Consider the following 16,639-nt stretch of genomic DNA (forward strand, 5'->3'; position numbering starts at 1 on the left):
TAGGCTTATTAAAAAAATCCAGCAATTGGTTTCTTCCCATTCCGTCGTCCTGATTGGCTGGCTGTAACGTCTCTTTCTCTCTCTCTCCACTCTCCCTCCCCCGGTCCTCTCTCTCTCTCTCTCTCTTACACACCAAGAAAGCGTCTCTGTCTGTGGCACAACCTACGCAGCCGATTGGAACAAGCAGCCGTCCATCCAGCCACGGCGCAGAGAACAGCAGGGGATGAACAAAACAACTGAACCTCTCTAACCAACACCAGAAATCCAGTAAAAACAAAACCACCTAACCACCTCGAGCCGGAGTTATTCTCCAACACAATTCTCATATCACCTCATTCCTTCATGCCCCCCTCCTAATCTTTCTTTCTAAAACCCTGAAGAAATCTAGAGAATTTGCAGATGGGAGACGTCTCAGACACCGCCGGCCATCGGAAAGTCCCCAAACTTCCCATTGAGGGCCGCAGGAACATTCTGATCACCAGTGCTTTACCATATGTCAACAATGTTCCCCACCTCGGGAACATCATCGGCTGTAACCTCTCTCTCTCTCTCTCTCTCTCTCTCCCTCTCTCTCTTACTATGTAAATTGCAGTTTTCTGCTCTCAATTTTTCTTTTGTACTGATTTGAATTTGCTCCCCTTCTTTCTCCAATTGAGTTAATAATTGAGTAATCTTGTTTTTCAGGTGTTTTGAGTGCTGATGTCTTTGCTCGGTACTGCCGTCTCCGTGGATACAACACCATTTACATATGTGGTACAGACGAATATGGCACAGCGACTGAGACAAAAGCCATGGAAGAAAACTGCACCCCTCAGCAGATTTGCGACAAGTAAGTGCTTTTATTACTTCAAATCCTATAGGTTAATTTTCAATTGACAACAATCTGGGAAGTTCAGAGTGAACCCATGTTGAGCCTAGCTGCCGGGTTGCAGATTAAGTTAATTTTTCCCGGAGCTCGAAGTCAAGGCTTTCATACGAAACCCAATAAATGGAAGGAGAAAATACACAGGATTTAAGTTCGATATACTTGGAAACCTATTACGAAAAAGAAAGATTGATATGGTTAGAAAGTGGTGCTCTAACAGTTTCCAATTAAACTACATGATTTAAAGCATCTTAGCAGGGTAGCCTTGGCTTCTGACCTTTCTTCTTCTCTTCCTTCTTAGTCATTCATTTATTCTTATATTTGAACTCGTGTATGTGATCCATGCAGATACCATGCGATTCATAGAGAGGTATATAAGTGGTTTGACATAAGTTTTGATGAGTTTGGGCGAACATCTACTCCACAGCAGACTGAAATTTGCCAAGCAATTTTCAAGAAGCTTTTGGAGAACAATTGGCTTTCAGAAAACACTATGCAGCAGGCTAGTCTTCATGTGCTTTCTTTATAGCTTTCCATGTGTTTGTAAGAACTAGTGCTTTATGTCTTCTGTTTGTTTGGTGGAATAATTTGTACCTTATGAATTGTCTTCCCCTTTAACCTGAACTTCATGATATACGGTATTGAATCGCCATTAAACTCTAATGTAATACAGCTCTACTGCAACACATGCAAACGCTTTTTAGCTGACAGGTTCGTGGAGGGCACCTGCCCTACACCAGATTGCAACTATGAATCTGCAAGAGGTGATCAGTGTGAAAAATGTGGCAAAATGTTGAATCCAACAGAACTAAAGGATCCTAAATGCAAGGTATAATGTGCAGTTTTAACCTGCTAGGATTGTAGAATGAGTTGCACTTGAAATTGATGGAAGTTTGAACATGCTACATTTTGGAGTTTCAATCTTATGTTTCTTCTACTTCACTTGAGTTTGTTTTGTCTGCAGATCTGTCGGACAACCCCACATATTCGTGATACAGATCACATGTTTCTAGAACTCCCACTGTTGAAGCATAAGTTAGAGGAGTATATCAACAACATGTCAGTGGCTGGATCATGGAGTCAGAATGCTGTTCAAGCTACAAATGCCTGGCTAAAAGAGGGACTAAAACCACGGTGTATTACCAGGGATCTTAAGTGGGGGGTTCCTGTTCCACATGACAAATTCAAAGACAAGGTAAATAAGATTGATATAGAGTTACATATAGTTTTCATCTTATATTGGCTATATCCTATATCCTTGTTTACTACATTTTTGTTCCATTTCTCCTTTTGTTTTAAGGCATGTACAACTTATGTTATGTATAATTTTACAATTGTATGTTCATACTACATATATTGATTGATTTTACTCTAATGATAGGTTTTCTATGTATGGTTTGATGCTCCTATTGGATATGTTTCAATCACTAAATGCTACACAGATGAATGGGAGAAATGGTGGAAAAATCCTGAAAATGTGGAGCTTTTTCAGTTTATGGGCAAGGACAATGTGCCATTTCATACTGTAAGCATGCGTAATCCCTTATAGTGCTGACTTCTGTAAGTTATCTTACAATGAGACTGCAGTGGAAAAACCATATATTTTGGTATTTTGGCAAATGATAAGTGCCCTTTTGTTTTGGATGTTGTACATTCTAGTTGAGATTCTTGAGAAACTGACACAAGAAGACAAATATAACAAATAAAAGGCTAAAGTGGGGGGTCCGGTGACACACAATCTGTATAAGGGCATGGATTCCCATAACTTGTCACTTGGAGTATTCTAACCCACTGTCTGATAAGTCCCACTTAGAAGATCAACAAAGTCAAAAATCAGCTTTTCTTAAATTTAAAAGTAGTTCTACAAATAACACCCCAAATCAGATGGTTAAAAGACATCTAATTAAACTGATATATGGTACAACCATAGTTTTAGTTTAGATCAATTTAATGGTTAGGTCTGATTCTTGAGAAGTAGGACAGTTGCAAGTAATGGGAGCACCATACCCATATATTAGTTCTATGCCCCTAGATCCAAGATTCTCCCAAAATAAAGATGGCAGGTAGGCTATATTGAACATCTCCCTTCCTCTCTTCTTGTGCCTGGATCTGGTGCATTTCCTCTCTAGACCTGTCTGATGACTAGGCCAAGCCCAGGAGAAATTATCAACATCAATATTAGGAGTCACCATTCAGGCTGATATTTTAGGTTTGGGTTAAGAAAGGAGCTCACATTGTCTAGTCAGTAAGCCTAGCATATTCTTGTTGGAAGCAAACAATTAACGGTAGAAAACAGTAAGGGCACAACTGATTGAGTTGATTTTGTAGTAAAACGAGTGCACTACAGTGCCCAAAATAAAAAAATGGAAGTAAAAGTAAAGAAAAATAAGTCTTCTATGGTCATAGAAATTAATGTGGTTCTATGCTTTGCTGCCATTGATGTGGAGAACTGCTAGTATTTTCCATTAGTTTACACCATTATCCATTCCCATATTGTTGAGGGGAATAGATTTCTTGTATTTGGGCTTGGGGCAGTAGGATAGCTTAGTATTTCCTTTCTTTTATTAAGGGTACTCCTGTCCAGAATTTATCACAAACAGGGGTATTTTTGTAAACACATTTTATTTACACTAATATTGTTAGACAGTATATGCCCTTAGCTCCAATCAGAATGATGTACATTATAACATTTATTGTAAATGAATAAAGTACATATTTGATTCATGTTATTGTGGTGTGTTTCTGTGTAATACCCTTAAACTGGACATATATGAGACTCGTGTTAGTTTAGAATGTTCACAGCCATTGGATAAGTCTGAGGAGATTTATCCTGCTGACACTGATGTGCCGCCAAGTTGGTTGGGGTGGCTTGTCTCAGCTGCCAAGGTGAGACTCGAGGTACATGTAGTGTAGGTTTACTTGAAACCCTGAACCAGACCTGAATTATAGCCCTGTACCTTGGTAATTAGTGGGCAAAACTGGAATGTTACACCTGACCCCTAGACTCGATTATGATACTGCACTAGGTGTCGGATTGAGCTGTCTTTGATATGCCAATCAGTGAGATCCTTAGAGGGCGTCAAAACCTGGGTATGTTGAGACAGTCTGAGAATTCATCTAAGTGGGTGATCATAGTGATAGGATCAGCCCCTTTGTCGGACAAAGGTAATGATCGGGGATGCACTCTCTCTGATGGAAACCAAAGCTGCCGGTAGCCGATTTCAATCGTTGAAATTTATTTTGCAAAATATATTTATATAGAGATATACATATATATATATATTATGGTTTCAAAATGTTTGCAAAAGGTTTTAATTCCCGGGATCCATGTGAGTAGAGAGTGTAGCACTGTTCCTTGTAGCCGAGGGAGAGGTTCTCTCTTGTCGGGCAGTGTTTGATCATTATGAGCTGAGAGGTTAAGTGTAAGACCATTGAGGGTAATACCTGATGGGCTAATCTTGCATTTGCCCTCAGTCCCTGGGTTTTTATAAGGTGGCTTGGCCCAGAGACCACTTAGTGTAAGTGTTGGGCCCATTAAGAGCCCATGGTGATGGGCTCAGGGGTTCACTGTCCATAACAGTGAATTTGGCCAGGCCTTGTAACAGAGGCTAGGCTGAACCCATGTGGCTGATGTGTAGATCAATATTTGGGTCACACGCCATACAAGGAAGCCCAACTGGGCAGCAGTTTGGAGGCCAAATGAGCACATGGACTTATTGGGCCTAAAGCCCAATTTGAACTAGTATAATTAGATTATTTAAAGAGGGGCGGTTCTGGGATTTGGATCAGCAGATGGGATAGAGAGTTATCCCTATCCACTCAGAGAGTCTAGATCCAAATAGAGATTTGGATCTGGAAAGCTCCTAATAAGATTAGGAGGGCTGATCTAATCTGCAGATAAGATAAGGGCTTTCCTTATCTCTTAAAGAGAGTCCAGATCCAAATAAGGATTTGGATTAGGAAACTCCTAATGAGATTAGGAGCTCTCTTTAAGCCTATAAAAAGAGGAGGAGGGCGGACCTCCAGACACATCAACTGAATCTGATCTCAGATCACAGAAAGAGAGAAGACAACAACAGTAAGACTGCACCATCTTCTACTCTTGCGCCCTCCTCCTGCTGCCGCCATTGCCAGTTCATTCTCCACCTGTAGGAGCGATCAAGAAGGGTTCTTGATATCAGTTTTTGGAGAAAAACTGATCTGAAGTCGTGCTCACATAGCCTCCATCGAATTCTTGCTGAAGGATTCGGTTCTTGGGAAGAACCACCTGCTGATTCTGCTCCACCCTACACTGTGTTATTTTCAGTGGGAGCAGTCTTTGGAGTTTTCCTTGGGCGTGAATACCTTCGTTGGGAGTTACTGTTACTCCATATCAGGTATATCCCTCTCCTACCTTTTGGTTTCAGATCTGGTTCGGTTTAGGTTTAAGATTGATCATTGAAAATGCAGATTTTCTAAAACAGGGAATGTGATTCCCAGATGGGAGAGAGAGAAATTTTTGAAATTTCGTCCAACCTACCTACAGGGTTCGGCCATCCATATGATGGATCTCTCATCCCTTCAAATATAAGTAGTGGGCCGACTGGTTTAGAGGATTAGTGACATCTAATCTATTCTCCAATCAGTTTGACCTAGTTCTCTTCTCCTTTCTCTTTCTCTTCTTCTCTATTCTCTACTTTCTCCTCTTTTCTTTTCTTTTCTTTATTTCTGGTTGCTGCCTCCATTACTTATTGACAGTGATTACCATACTTTCACATATGATTTGACCCTTTCTACTAAAGCCTTAATCTTACACACTGGATCAAACAAAACATTGTTGCAGGCTGGTTATACATTTTTGCAATAATGATTAACATTGTAATTATAAAAACTGATTAGCACCATGGAATTAAGTATATCTTAATGAGGTGTTGATTTTCAGGATATGCTATTTTCAGGTAATGTTTCCATCTACACTTCTTGGAACTGGCGAAAACTGGACACTGATGAAGACTATCAGTGTTACAGAATACTTAAATTATGAAGCAGGTATGTGCCTAACCATTTCTTTGTGGCTTTTCCATCATTTAGAGGTTGCCTTGTTGTCATACTTCATGGCTGGCAGGTACCTGAAAATTTTCAATTTTATAATATTATAATATCTGGGTACTGAAATACTTTCAGTGAGGTGTTTTGCTATTAATCTAAGAAAAAGAGTGATCAGCCTTGTAAGAATTGGATCTTGGATGATATATCTATATTTGAGAATTGAGACTTATTTTGTTCAAATCTTACAGGAAAGTTCTCTAAAAGTAAGGGAGTGGGAGTTTTTGGTAATGATGCAAAGGATACAAAAATTCCTGCAGAAGTGTGGCGATATTACTTACTAACAAATAGGCCAGAGGTAAGTCTGTTATATGGTATCCATGGTGGTTTGAAGAACTAAGGTCATGTTTTCTGTATTGGTCTCTGTAATTTGTTTTGTCACTATTTTCTAAAGGTTTGATATTATGTAGGTATCAGACACATTATTCACCTGGGCTGACCTGCAAGCCAAACTCAACAGTGAATTGCTTAATAATTTGGGAAATTTTATTAATCGAGTGTTGAGCTTCATAGTCAAGCCTCAAGGTTAGTGAATTTCATTCTTATGGAATGAGACTGGTACTGTTCTAATTTAAGGCTGTGCATAGTTCAATAGGTCTTCTGTCTTACTAAATACTAATATAGTCAGCTAGCTTATTTAATTGTTTTAAAGACTGAATCTGAATTCTATTTCCATGTATTATTGTTGCTATTGTCTTGGTATTTATGTCTTAAGCACTAGAGCTTAAGATAGTAAAACTGATATAAGAAGCATTTATAATTTGAATTGTGCCTGGGATTATTATAGAAGTTGAAAATTTTCAGCTCTGTTTCTACTTTTCATATGGCCCTGTATTTTTATGTTTTATTCCTCCTCTTTTGTTGCTATTTGTATATAGAATCAGAAAGACATGTTTTTCTGAAATATAATTGACCCATCAATGTGTTTTAATTTATTATATAAATATACAGCAAGAGACAATTTTATGTTATCAAAAGGGAGCGTGTTGGGTCTACAACAAAAGGCTTGTGGGCAGATTTGGGACCCCCTATAATTTTCCACCTACCCCTTGTTCAAGAATCAGAACCAACCAATAATGGGTCTCAACTAACACTATTCCTTGCCAAAAACAAACTTAATCAACTAAATGTATCTGATTTGGGCATTATATGTAAATTTGCATTTTAATTTCAAGAGACAGTTTTAATGATGAAAGAACTTCATTGAAATCTTACTAATGAACCATCTTAGATCTCTAACATGGTGGATTGGGCTTTCTTCTTGGTTTGTTAGAGAAGATAGGGTTGGGGGAGAGATGGAGGAACTGGATAAGAGGATGTATTAGCTCAGTACATTTCTCAATCATGGTTCCAAGTATTGATATGTGCAATATGCAATTTTTTATCATGTGATTCAAAGGGGGCAATACTCACAGATTAAAATAATAAAATTGTTTCAGCTTTCAAGCTTTGAACCATGCCATCTCAGGGAAGGTTACTAATTGTTGAATATAGCCATGTGTTGTTAAAGTCTTGTATTTAGCACATCGATGACTTGAAAACCAATATGTATCTTATGATACAATGAGATGTGCAACAATACCTTAACCTTTATTCTCAATCCTGATAAATGGGCTTGCTAGATGCTTTTTTTTCCCAGCAAAACAAGGTTTGAGACAGGGAGGTCCCTTATCCCCCTTCTTGTTCACTATAATTCCTGAAGTCCGAAGTGGAATGATCAAGGGTGATTTGGACAATCTGATCAGGGGTTGGAGGGTAGGTAGAAATGATATGATTATCTCTCATTTACAGTTTGCAGATGACATAATAATTTTCTATGAAGACAGTAATAAGGAGAGAATAGGAAATCTAAGGGACTTGGTCAATAATTCCAAAGGATTTCAAGTCCTAAAGTGAATTGGTCGTGTGGTAGGAATCAATATGGAAGAGGGACGCATTCAGTTATTGGCAGGAATTCTGGATGTGAGGTGAAAGAATTGGCCCCTAGAATACCTTGGCCTACCGTTGGGGGAAACCCAAGATCAAAAAGTTTTTGGAAACTTATCCTAGAAAGAATTGGTAAAAAACTGGCTCTGTGGAAAAGGAGTTACATTTCTTTGGGGGGAAGAATAACTTTACTTAAGTCCAAATTAGCAAATATGCCTATCTACTACCTGTCCACCTTTAGGATCCTGGTCAAAATAGCTAGGCAGCTAGAAAAGATTATAAGGGATTTCCTTTGGGAACCAGGGGATAAAAGGAAGGATCACTTGATAAAATGGGAACATGTAAATCTAAGGAGCAGGGTGGATTAGGAATAGGGAATCTGATCAAGAGGAATGCGGCTCTGCTATGGAAGTGGCTATGGATTAGGAGAGAATTGCTGGGATGTAAAGTCTGACTCACATACATCTTCAAAATCCCCATGAAAAGTAATAATAAAGGTACTCCCTTCCTTCTCTATTCGGTTTGATGTGGGTTGTGAGAATAAAATACATTTTTGGGAGGATCTTTGGGATGGTGATATGCCCCTTTGCCAACAATATCCAACAAATCACTCCCTTTCAACTTATAACTTTGAACCTATTTCCAAGTTTGGTGTAACCTCTCCAACTGGGATCAATTGGACTTCGGGTTTAGGAGGGGCCTTAGGGACAATGAATGTGAGTCACTCACTTCTTTGCTTTCTTCTTTGGAAACTGTTTTTTTGGAACAATGTTAGGGTATGGACCCCATCCTCTAATGGTTTGTTCTCTTGTTCTTCCTTCTTTAACCTTTTAAATCACTCTACTTCGGTGGGGGGGTCCATTAAAGGAAATCTAGTGTAAACATGTCCCACCTAAATTACAACCTCTGTGTTGGGAAGTGTTCCTTGGTAGAATCAGCACTTGTGACATGCTACAGAAAAAGAGGCTCAATTTTCTTTGTATGGCTAGTGGTGAAACCATTCCTCACTTGTCAATCTCCCATCCTCTTATGTTTTGCATTTGGGAATATTTCTGTTGTTTCTTTGGTTGCAGATGGCCCCTCCACAAGAAGTGGCAAGTTTATTGAACCCAAACTTCCCGAGGTTCAAGGAAAAGAGAGGGAAGAGCCTGGGTCTGTTTTTCTGGGGTGATGAGGAGGTTGCTAAAAGGCCTTTGAGGAATTTGAAAGAAGAAAAAGAGAAGAGATATCAAATAACAAAGTCCATCTGGAAGGAAGCAAGATATGGGATGAGGATGACTCAATCCAGGAGGATATGCTCACGGTTGAAGACTGAAGACTTGGTGGTTATACAGGGAGGGATTTTGCTTCTGGTCAGTTGATGGGCTGGTGATGTTTGTATCCATGGGGATTTGTATTGGGTTTATTCCTTGAGCTTCGCTCGGAATTGGCTGGGTAAATCTTTATGTTTGTAAGTTGTGGGGTTTTGGGTCATTATGGGGTTTTGAGGTTGTTTTTCTTCCTCTGGTGATATCTTATCACCTTTCTGATGTATCTATTTTTCCTTTTTCTTTTAATAAAATTCCATCTTTATCCTTAGAAAAAAAGAAGAGAGGGAAGACCATGTGGAGGACAGTAACAGCAACCCTGGTATGGTCGATTTGGGAAGAAAGGAACAATAGAATTTTCAGTGAGAAGAGCAGGTCTAAGGCGGAGCTAACGGAAGCTATCTTAGTGAGAGCTGCACACTGGGTAAAAACATTGGATCTATTCAGAGTTTTCTCAGTCAATGACATTATTAGAACTTGGTCTTAAGTAGTGCAAACAGGTGTACACATTGAAGGTGACTCGGAGATTTGGAAGTTGAAGGTGACTCAGAACTAGTAATTCAATGGGCAAAGCAACTCAAAGCAGCACCTTGGAAATATAGACATGCTTTTAGGGAAATGATGTCACTGCAAAACAATTAAATTCAAATTTCAGCTGGGTGAGAAGAGCTGCAACTGGGGTAGCAGATGTTCTAGTTAATCAGAGAGTTGACAGACCAAATCTATTCTGGGCAAACTTGTAAACTTTTGTTACCAAGGGGTGTTGGAATTCTCCAACAGTTGTACTAAGTTTAATCTTTAATGTTTAATGAAATCTTTTCTGATAAAAAAAAAAACAGTCTACACTAACACATCAATGATAAATACTTGGACTGGATTGTTTGTTTCTTGTATGATTCAATAAATTACTTGTTTCATGTTTCTGCTCCTTATAAAAGTAACACTAGTTTTACTTCATTTGTTTCTCATTTTTTTTTTCAATGGCTTTTTCTGGAAAAAACAAGTAACTTCATATTTGTTCTTGATTCTCATAAACTTGTCCTAGTGCAAAATGTGTGTCGATACAGTTCTTGTTAATATTCTGGCTTCTGCAGGCCTAGGATATGCTTCCATCATTCCTGATGCTCCAGATGCAGAAACTCATGAGTTAACCAAGATATTAGCAGAAAAAGTTGGTAAACTAGTTGAGCAATATGTGGAATCAATGGAGAAGGTAAATGAATGCATCTATAAAATATGCCGTTTCCTTTGTTTAGTTCATTTCCTCAGAAGGATTTTGCTTAATAGAAAAATGTTTTGCATAGGTCAAATTAAAACAAGGTCTTAAAATTGCAATGAGCATTTCTAGTGAAGGAAATTCTTATCTGCAAGTAAGTTTCTTAACGTTCCTACACCTTTCTGTTTAAGGAACTTTTTAGTTTTTATTATTATTGATCAGTGGGTTAGTTATTAATCGTCACTGTATGTTAATTAGTTTTTAAATGGTAAATAGGATAGCCAGTTCTGGAAGCTCTACAAAGATGATCAATGTTCCTGTTCCATTGTTATGAGAACTTCAGTTGGTCTAGTGTATCTTCTTGCATCTCTATTGGAACCTTTCATGCCATCTTTTTCTGTTGAGGTATTTTGTCACTTTTATACCAAGTAGACTGTGTGTAGAGAAAACACTTCTTTAATGTTTAATTGTTGATTATATTATTTTAGGTATTTTACATATTTACTGCAGTTATCCATTCTGAGGTATCTCTTTTTGTGCCAACATTTAAGGTTTTGAAGCAGCTTAACTGGCCTAAAACACAACTTTCACTTTGTGATGAGAAAGGAGATCTGGACAATGCAAGAAGACCTTGGGAGATTTTACCTGCTGGTCATGAGATAGGGGTGCCTTCACCACTATTTAAGGAATTGGTATAAATCTTTTACTGTTAACTTTCTGTATTCTCTTGTTCTATTCTTGTTCTGCATGATGGCATTTTGGTCTTATTCAGGCTGCTGATCTTCTGAATCTTGTTTATTGTACAGAAAGATGAAGAGGTGGAGTTCTTTAGGGAGAAGTTTGCTGGAAGTCAAGCTGATAGGGTTTTGAAGGCAGAGGCTGAAGCAAACAAGGTTGCTGAGCAACTGAAGAAAACCAAAGTTTCAGGTAATAACTTCACCTTTTCTTTTCTTTTTATGTGATCAAAATAATTTCCATATTCATAAAAAAATCTAAAATAATTTCAAAATCTTCACAACTTGGAATGTATGTAAAGAATTCAGTTGTCTTGGTAGGTTAGAAAGGCTTGAAAATATTGCATATGGCTCATGGGCGTAAAATCTTACACCCACATACCCAATTCCAAAAAAGGTCCATGGTCCATGAGTTTAAGTCTGTTCTAGCAAAGACAAACAAATAATTTGTCCAACTCAAGTATGTAGATCCTTAGAACTTTCTGAGGGTTCAGTAACTGCTGAATTTGTGGAAACTTATAGATGCCATTTGGCAAGCCTTTTTAGGAAGATCTTTCAACAGCCCAGATGGCTAAAAGATGTAATAAGCTTTTGGGGTCTTGTCTTTAAAGTGTTTGCTAAGTATCCTGGTCTACCAGGCTGTTAAACGAAAGATTATATGGGTGGAAAGACAGGAAGCTCCATTTGAAGCTTCTTTGATTTTCAATCATTTTGGGATTCCGTGACCCTTTTAGGGCATGAGTCTTTCCGGCTTTCAATCTTTCATTGCCAAATGGAAAAAGACCAAATTTTGGTCTTTCAAGTTTTGAGAAGCCCGAAAGACCATGCAGAAAGATTTGCCAAACACCCCCTTAATTACTTACCAAATTTTGTCTTAGTGAATATGTAAACAAGTTGGAAGCAAACACCATAATTTCTGAAAGGCCTATTGAGCTGACTAATGTAGTCCAGATTATTTCATTTTATGACTATTTTATACATCATCATCATCTAGCCTTTTCCAAAAGGGTGATCCGAGCATGGATTATATAATTAAAATAAAATATATGTAGTAAATCAAGTCAAACATTACAAGTTTTGACACCTCAAATTTAGGTTGCAATAGAGAGATGGACTTGAAAGTAAAACATTACAAGTTTCTTTTTATTTGATAAAATTTTTCTTCTTTACTCTTCAAAAAAAAAGTAAATTTGGTATATTGCAGCAAACCAGTAAAGTGAAGACAACAGAAAAACAAGATAAGAGAATAGAAGGGAAACAGTAGAAGAGAAGAGAAGAAGATGTTAAAGGAAAAGAACTGCTGATCTGATTAGGAGAGGATTAGAAAGCTTAATCCTCCTTAGGCGGTTGGCCCACTATATATATTAACCTGATAAAAAGGAGATTTACATAAATAACCCTGTTTATGATCAATTCTGGACTGGAGTGTCCTTCATAAGCTAAATTGCCTAATCTACCCTGCCACCAATATAGACATAAAATATCACTCTTCTCAACACCCCCCAAGATAGGGTTTTATTAGTGATACTTGTATCTTTGCATATATGTTATTGGTAGCCCTTGTCACTTCTCTATGCTATTCTCACTCATTCTTGGGGAGTGGAGATGGCTTTATTTATTTGCATAAGCTAAAATGTCTAAATATATACCAATAGTCTAAAACAAGAAATGGAATAAATCTCATTGTCCCTTATATATCCAGGATATGGATGGGAATGCTTGTTCCCATCCAATATGTGGTTATATGCTTCTAAATTTAGCTTTTAAACAATTTAGATTAGTTGCACCTCTGATGTTGAAGAAGTTCCACCCACTAGAGAAGTATCCTTGTATCTAGTGTTAGAATCAGTAATCTGTTCTATTTGTATGGAGTATGCTAAGCAAGCTGCCATGATTCCGAGATCCCTGTGTTGGATAAAATGTGTTTCTAATGTGATACCAGATATTGCATGGACATTCCTAGAATGTATAAAGTCAACACTTCTGAAATGGTCTGTTTTAATAAATAATATAGAAAATTTAAAGATGATATAAGCTTAATGAAAATTCATTATCAAAAATGACAATTAGCTTAAGCAAAAAGCTAAAAAGTATGATGTCAGCTTATTAAATTGGATAGTAATATTGTATTCCTATGTCTCCTGGATCTCAAAAATTGGATTCATCATTGGTTACTCTGTCCATGCCTGTCTTGGCATCTTAGGCATGTTGAAATATCTGCTGTCTTATAATTCATGTGACCAGATACGGATGCCCATGTTGAACTATCCTGTGTTTGCAATGTTTGAAAATTATTTTCTGCATAATGATTACATCATTAGAAGATTTAGTGATACATTGGATTTCATGCCTAAAATTAGAAAAGAACATAATTATTCACAAACATATTACAGATGTAAAGGATCTAGGATGAGCAAGTAAAAGGGATTTGAACCAGTTCAAATTTCGTGATTTGAACTAGTTCTTCATGTAAAAGAAGGTAATACATGGGCAGAATAGTGAAAGCTATGTATTATATTGACATACATGAATAGTAATGGCCTTCAGTATATGTGGTAGATTTTTAAGGTACATGTAATGAACAGCCACATACATAAATACAGAAACTTCCTCTGGGAAAAAAGTTTTGACAGTTTGTTTTCAGCTTTTATTTTGGGTACTTGGATGAAGTTTCAACATTTTTCCAACAGATGGTGATGACAAAAAAAGACCAAACAAATCTACAGTTGTAGCCAAACTAAAGGCAACTGCTGAAGTCGTTTCCATCAGTAGGCTTGATATCCGTGTTGGTCTCATAAAAAAGGTTCAGAAACATCCAAATGCTGATTCCCTTTATGTGGAAGAGATTGATGTGGGTGAAGGATCTCCAAGAACAGTTGTTAGTGGCCTTGTCAAATACATTCCTCTTGAAGAAATGCAGGTTCTTTTGTTCTCCTCTTCACCTTGATACTGGCATTAGTCAAAATTCTGCCTTTTGTTTCTATACTGTTTCAATGCTTTCAATATTTTTTTTTTCATTTTAATCATCTATGAGTAAGCACCAATATTATCTATGGACAGAACCGGAGAGTCTGTGTTCTTTGCAACCTCAAGCCAGTGACCATGCGAGGTGTCAAATCACAAGCAATGGTTCTCGCCGCTTCCAACAATGATCACACGAAAGTAAGTAATAAAATAATCTTCTAATTAGTATTCATCAAAAGAAAAAAACTTCTAATTAGCAACATAGCATTTGGGTTTTCATTACCTCACTGCCATGTGATTATTCAATACTTTTTTCTTGTTATTCATAAAAAAAATCTCATGAAGCATGATGGTTCTATTTTTCTTATCATCCTCTGGAAGAGAGTTTATATCAGCTAATGATTATTGACGTTAGCATAAATAACAAAGTTATACTTAAAATGGGAGAAGGTGGGAGAGTTTCTTATTTATGGTAAAGTCACACAGGAGGAAAACCAAAACTTTTTCAATCATTTGGATATAGTTTTTCTCACAAGCAGAGCTAAGATCACAGTCCTATATGGATAGGATTAAGCATATTGAAGTGGACTGACACTATTCCTTCCCACCCCATGTTTAGCAAACATATCATAAAAGACATTAGTATCTCTTCTAACTCAATTACAAATCACCTCTACCCCTTGTAGCAATTTAATAACTTTCCCCTTCTCATATATGTAACACCACCAACCATCCTCTTTTCGGAATCAGCTAATTACAAGTTTCGGATCACCTTCAATTAACAACTTTCTGATATTCATCTCTTTAGCCTTTTGAATCCCTTCCCTAATGGCCATGATTTGGAAGGGATTCATTCATGAAAGAGTATCTACACAAATTTTTCTTCCTGCTGTTACTTCTGAGATGAAATTGGCTGATGTGTTTGCAAAAGGGGTTGAGAAGTTAATAACTTAATACTAGAAACTGATTTGGGCAAGCTGGATATGATTAAAATATATGCCCAGCTTGAGGGAGAGTGTTGAGATGGTTAATTTCTTGAGTTATTTTCTTTGTTGGTGCTGTTTTTCTTTATTTATTTTTCTTGTTGAGATGGTCACCTAAACTTTTGGCTTTCCAAATTTCTCTCTTCCTTTCTTCTCCCCTTTTCTTCTTCATCTCTCTTGGTTTATTACTTTTCTTATGATTCACACAAAACTAGATTCAGTAAGACAAATACAGGTTCTTAAATTCCAAGTGTATGTTATCTTTTGATATCTACCATTGTTATGTATTATCTCAAGAGAAGTCAACAACTGGATGGGCATTTAACAATATGCTAAATATTTCTTTGTATCAGTCATCCATCCATACAACTTATATTTAAAATACAAGAGATGTAGAAGCTAATACTAGATTGATTAATATGATTGGTATATCTAGAAGATAGGGGTGGTAATAGGGCAGTTTGAGCTCCTGTTCACCCATTTAACCCATCAAACTATTAAGCGCCCATTTAGAGTATCTAAATTTACCTGTCGCACATGTTGCACCCATTAGAGAGAGGGAGATAGTTAACAAATTGGGTGTTATGATCCATGTTGAATCAAGATTCAAGAATTGTCACCCCTATCATTGTCTGAAATGTAACTGCTAATTGCATCTTCTGTACATTGGTGTTTTCTTTCACCAGGTTGAATTGGTAGACCCGCCTCAGTCTGCTCCTGTGGGAGAGAGAATTACATTTCCTGGGTTCCATGGTGAACCTGATGATGTTCTCAACCCTAAGAAGAAAGTCTGGGAAACGATACAGGTAGATCTGCACACTGATACTGAGCTAGTGGCTCATTACAAAAATGTTCCCTTTACCACATCAGCAGGTATTTGTAAAGTGGCATCCATAGCTGGAGGAACCATCCAGTAGATCCCTATATTTTATGAGTTTCCAAACGACATTAATATTCTTGTTGTTACGTTCATATTGTTTGTTGTTTATGTTACAACAAAAACATTTTCCTTTCAAAAAAAAAATGAAAGAAAAAAAGAACAGAAAGAAAGAAAGAAACAATTTCCTAATGAGGGATTTGTACATGTTAATATGTGAATTTTAAGAAAGTGACTTTTGTTTCTTTTTATGTGATTCCATGATGACAATCTGTTCATTTCTTCCTGATTACGTGAAAGAAGGACATCAGGAATGACCATACAAGACATTGAAATAAGGGTAGCGTTTGGGAGCTACTGGCTGTCTCAACGGGGCTGCTTGTTGGCTGAAATGAAAACCTTTTGGGTATTTCTTACCTAATACCATTTGAAAGGAATGGAAATGCTCAGTGTTTCCACCTTTCTTCCTCTATCACTAGATTATCCACTAATGACAAATTGTGGACGTTTAGGTTTACTGTTTTCTATGGAGACAAGGCTGAATAGTTGTTACCATGCAATATCCATATGTATACTGCACAGCCGTATCTATGCTTAAAAATAACTCGGATGATATAACTGCAAGGGATCTGTGCGTTGCACAAATTGGTTTTAAAAGCACCCAATATTCCACTGACATTAT

General features: G+C 37.3%; 1 protein-coding gene across 1 annotated transcript; it reads left to right on the top strand.

The window, feature by feature from the left end:
* The first annotated feature begins 44 nt into the window (after positions 1-44).
* LOC104602208 (putative methionine--tRNA ligase) lies at positions 45-16,208 on the top strand. The gene is made up of 17 exons (XM_010265821.3): positions 45-532; positions 685-829; positions 1,214-1,367; positions 1,539-1,694; positions 1,830-2,060; positions 2,247-2,390; positions 5,803-5,893; positions 6,142-6,248; positions 6,361-6,475; positions 10,278-10,396; positions 10,488-10,553; positions 10,676-10,804; positions 10,951-11,091; positions 11,206-11,326; positions 13,824-14,053; positions 14,194-14,295; positions 15,767-16,208. Exons 1-17 carry the CDS (start codon positions 400-402, stop codon positions 15,995-15,997), a joined length of 2,415 nt encoding a protein of 804 aa, XP_010264123.1. The 5' UTR covers positions 45-399; the 3' UTR covers positions 15,998-16,208.
* The last annotated feature ends 431 nt before the right edge of the window (positions 16,209-16,639 follow it).

This window comes from Nelumbo nucifera, chromosome 3, assembly GCF_055504915.1.
Source record: "Nelumbo nucifera cultivar China Antique chromosome 3, China Antique-T2T, whole genome shotgun sequence".
In the NCBI taxonomy this organism is placed as follows: Eukaryota; Viridiplantae; Streptophyta; class Magnoliopsida; order Proteales; family Nelumbonaceae; genus Nelumbo; species Nelumbo nucifera.

Coding starts and splice junctions, on each gene's coding strand:
- LOC104602208 (XM_010265821.3), top strand. CDS start 400: ATGGGAGACGTCTCAGACACCGCCGGCCATCGGAAAGTCCCCAAACTT. Junction 5,894..6,141: donor ATACTTAAATTATGAAGCAG/GTATGTGCCTAA, acceptor CAAATCTTACAG/GAAAGTTCTCTAAAAGTAAG. Junction 11,092..11,205: donor CACCACTATTTAAGGAATTG/GTATAAATCTTT, acceptor TTTATTGTACAG/AAAGATGAAGAGGTGGAGTT.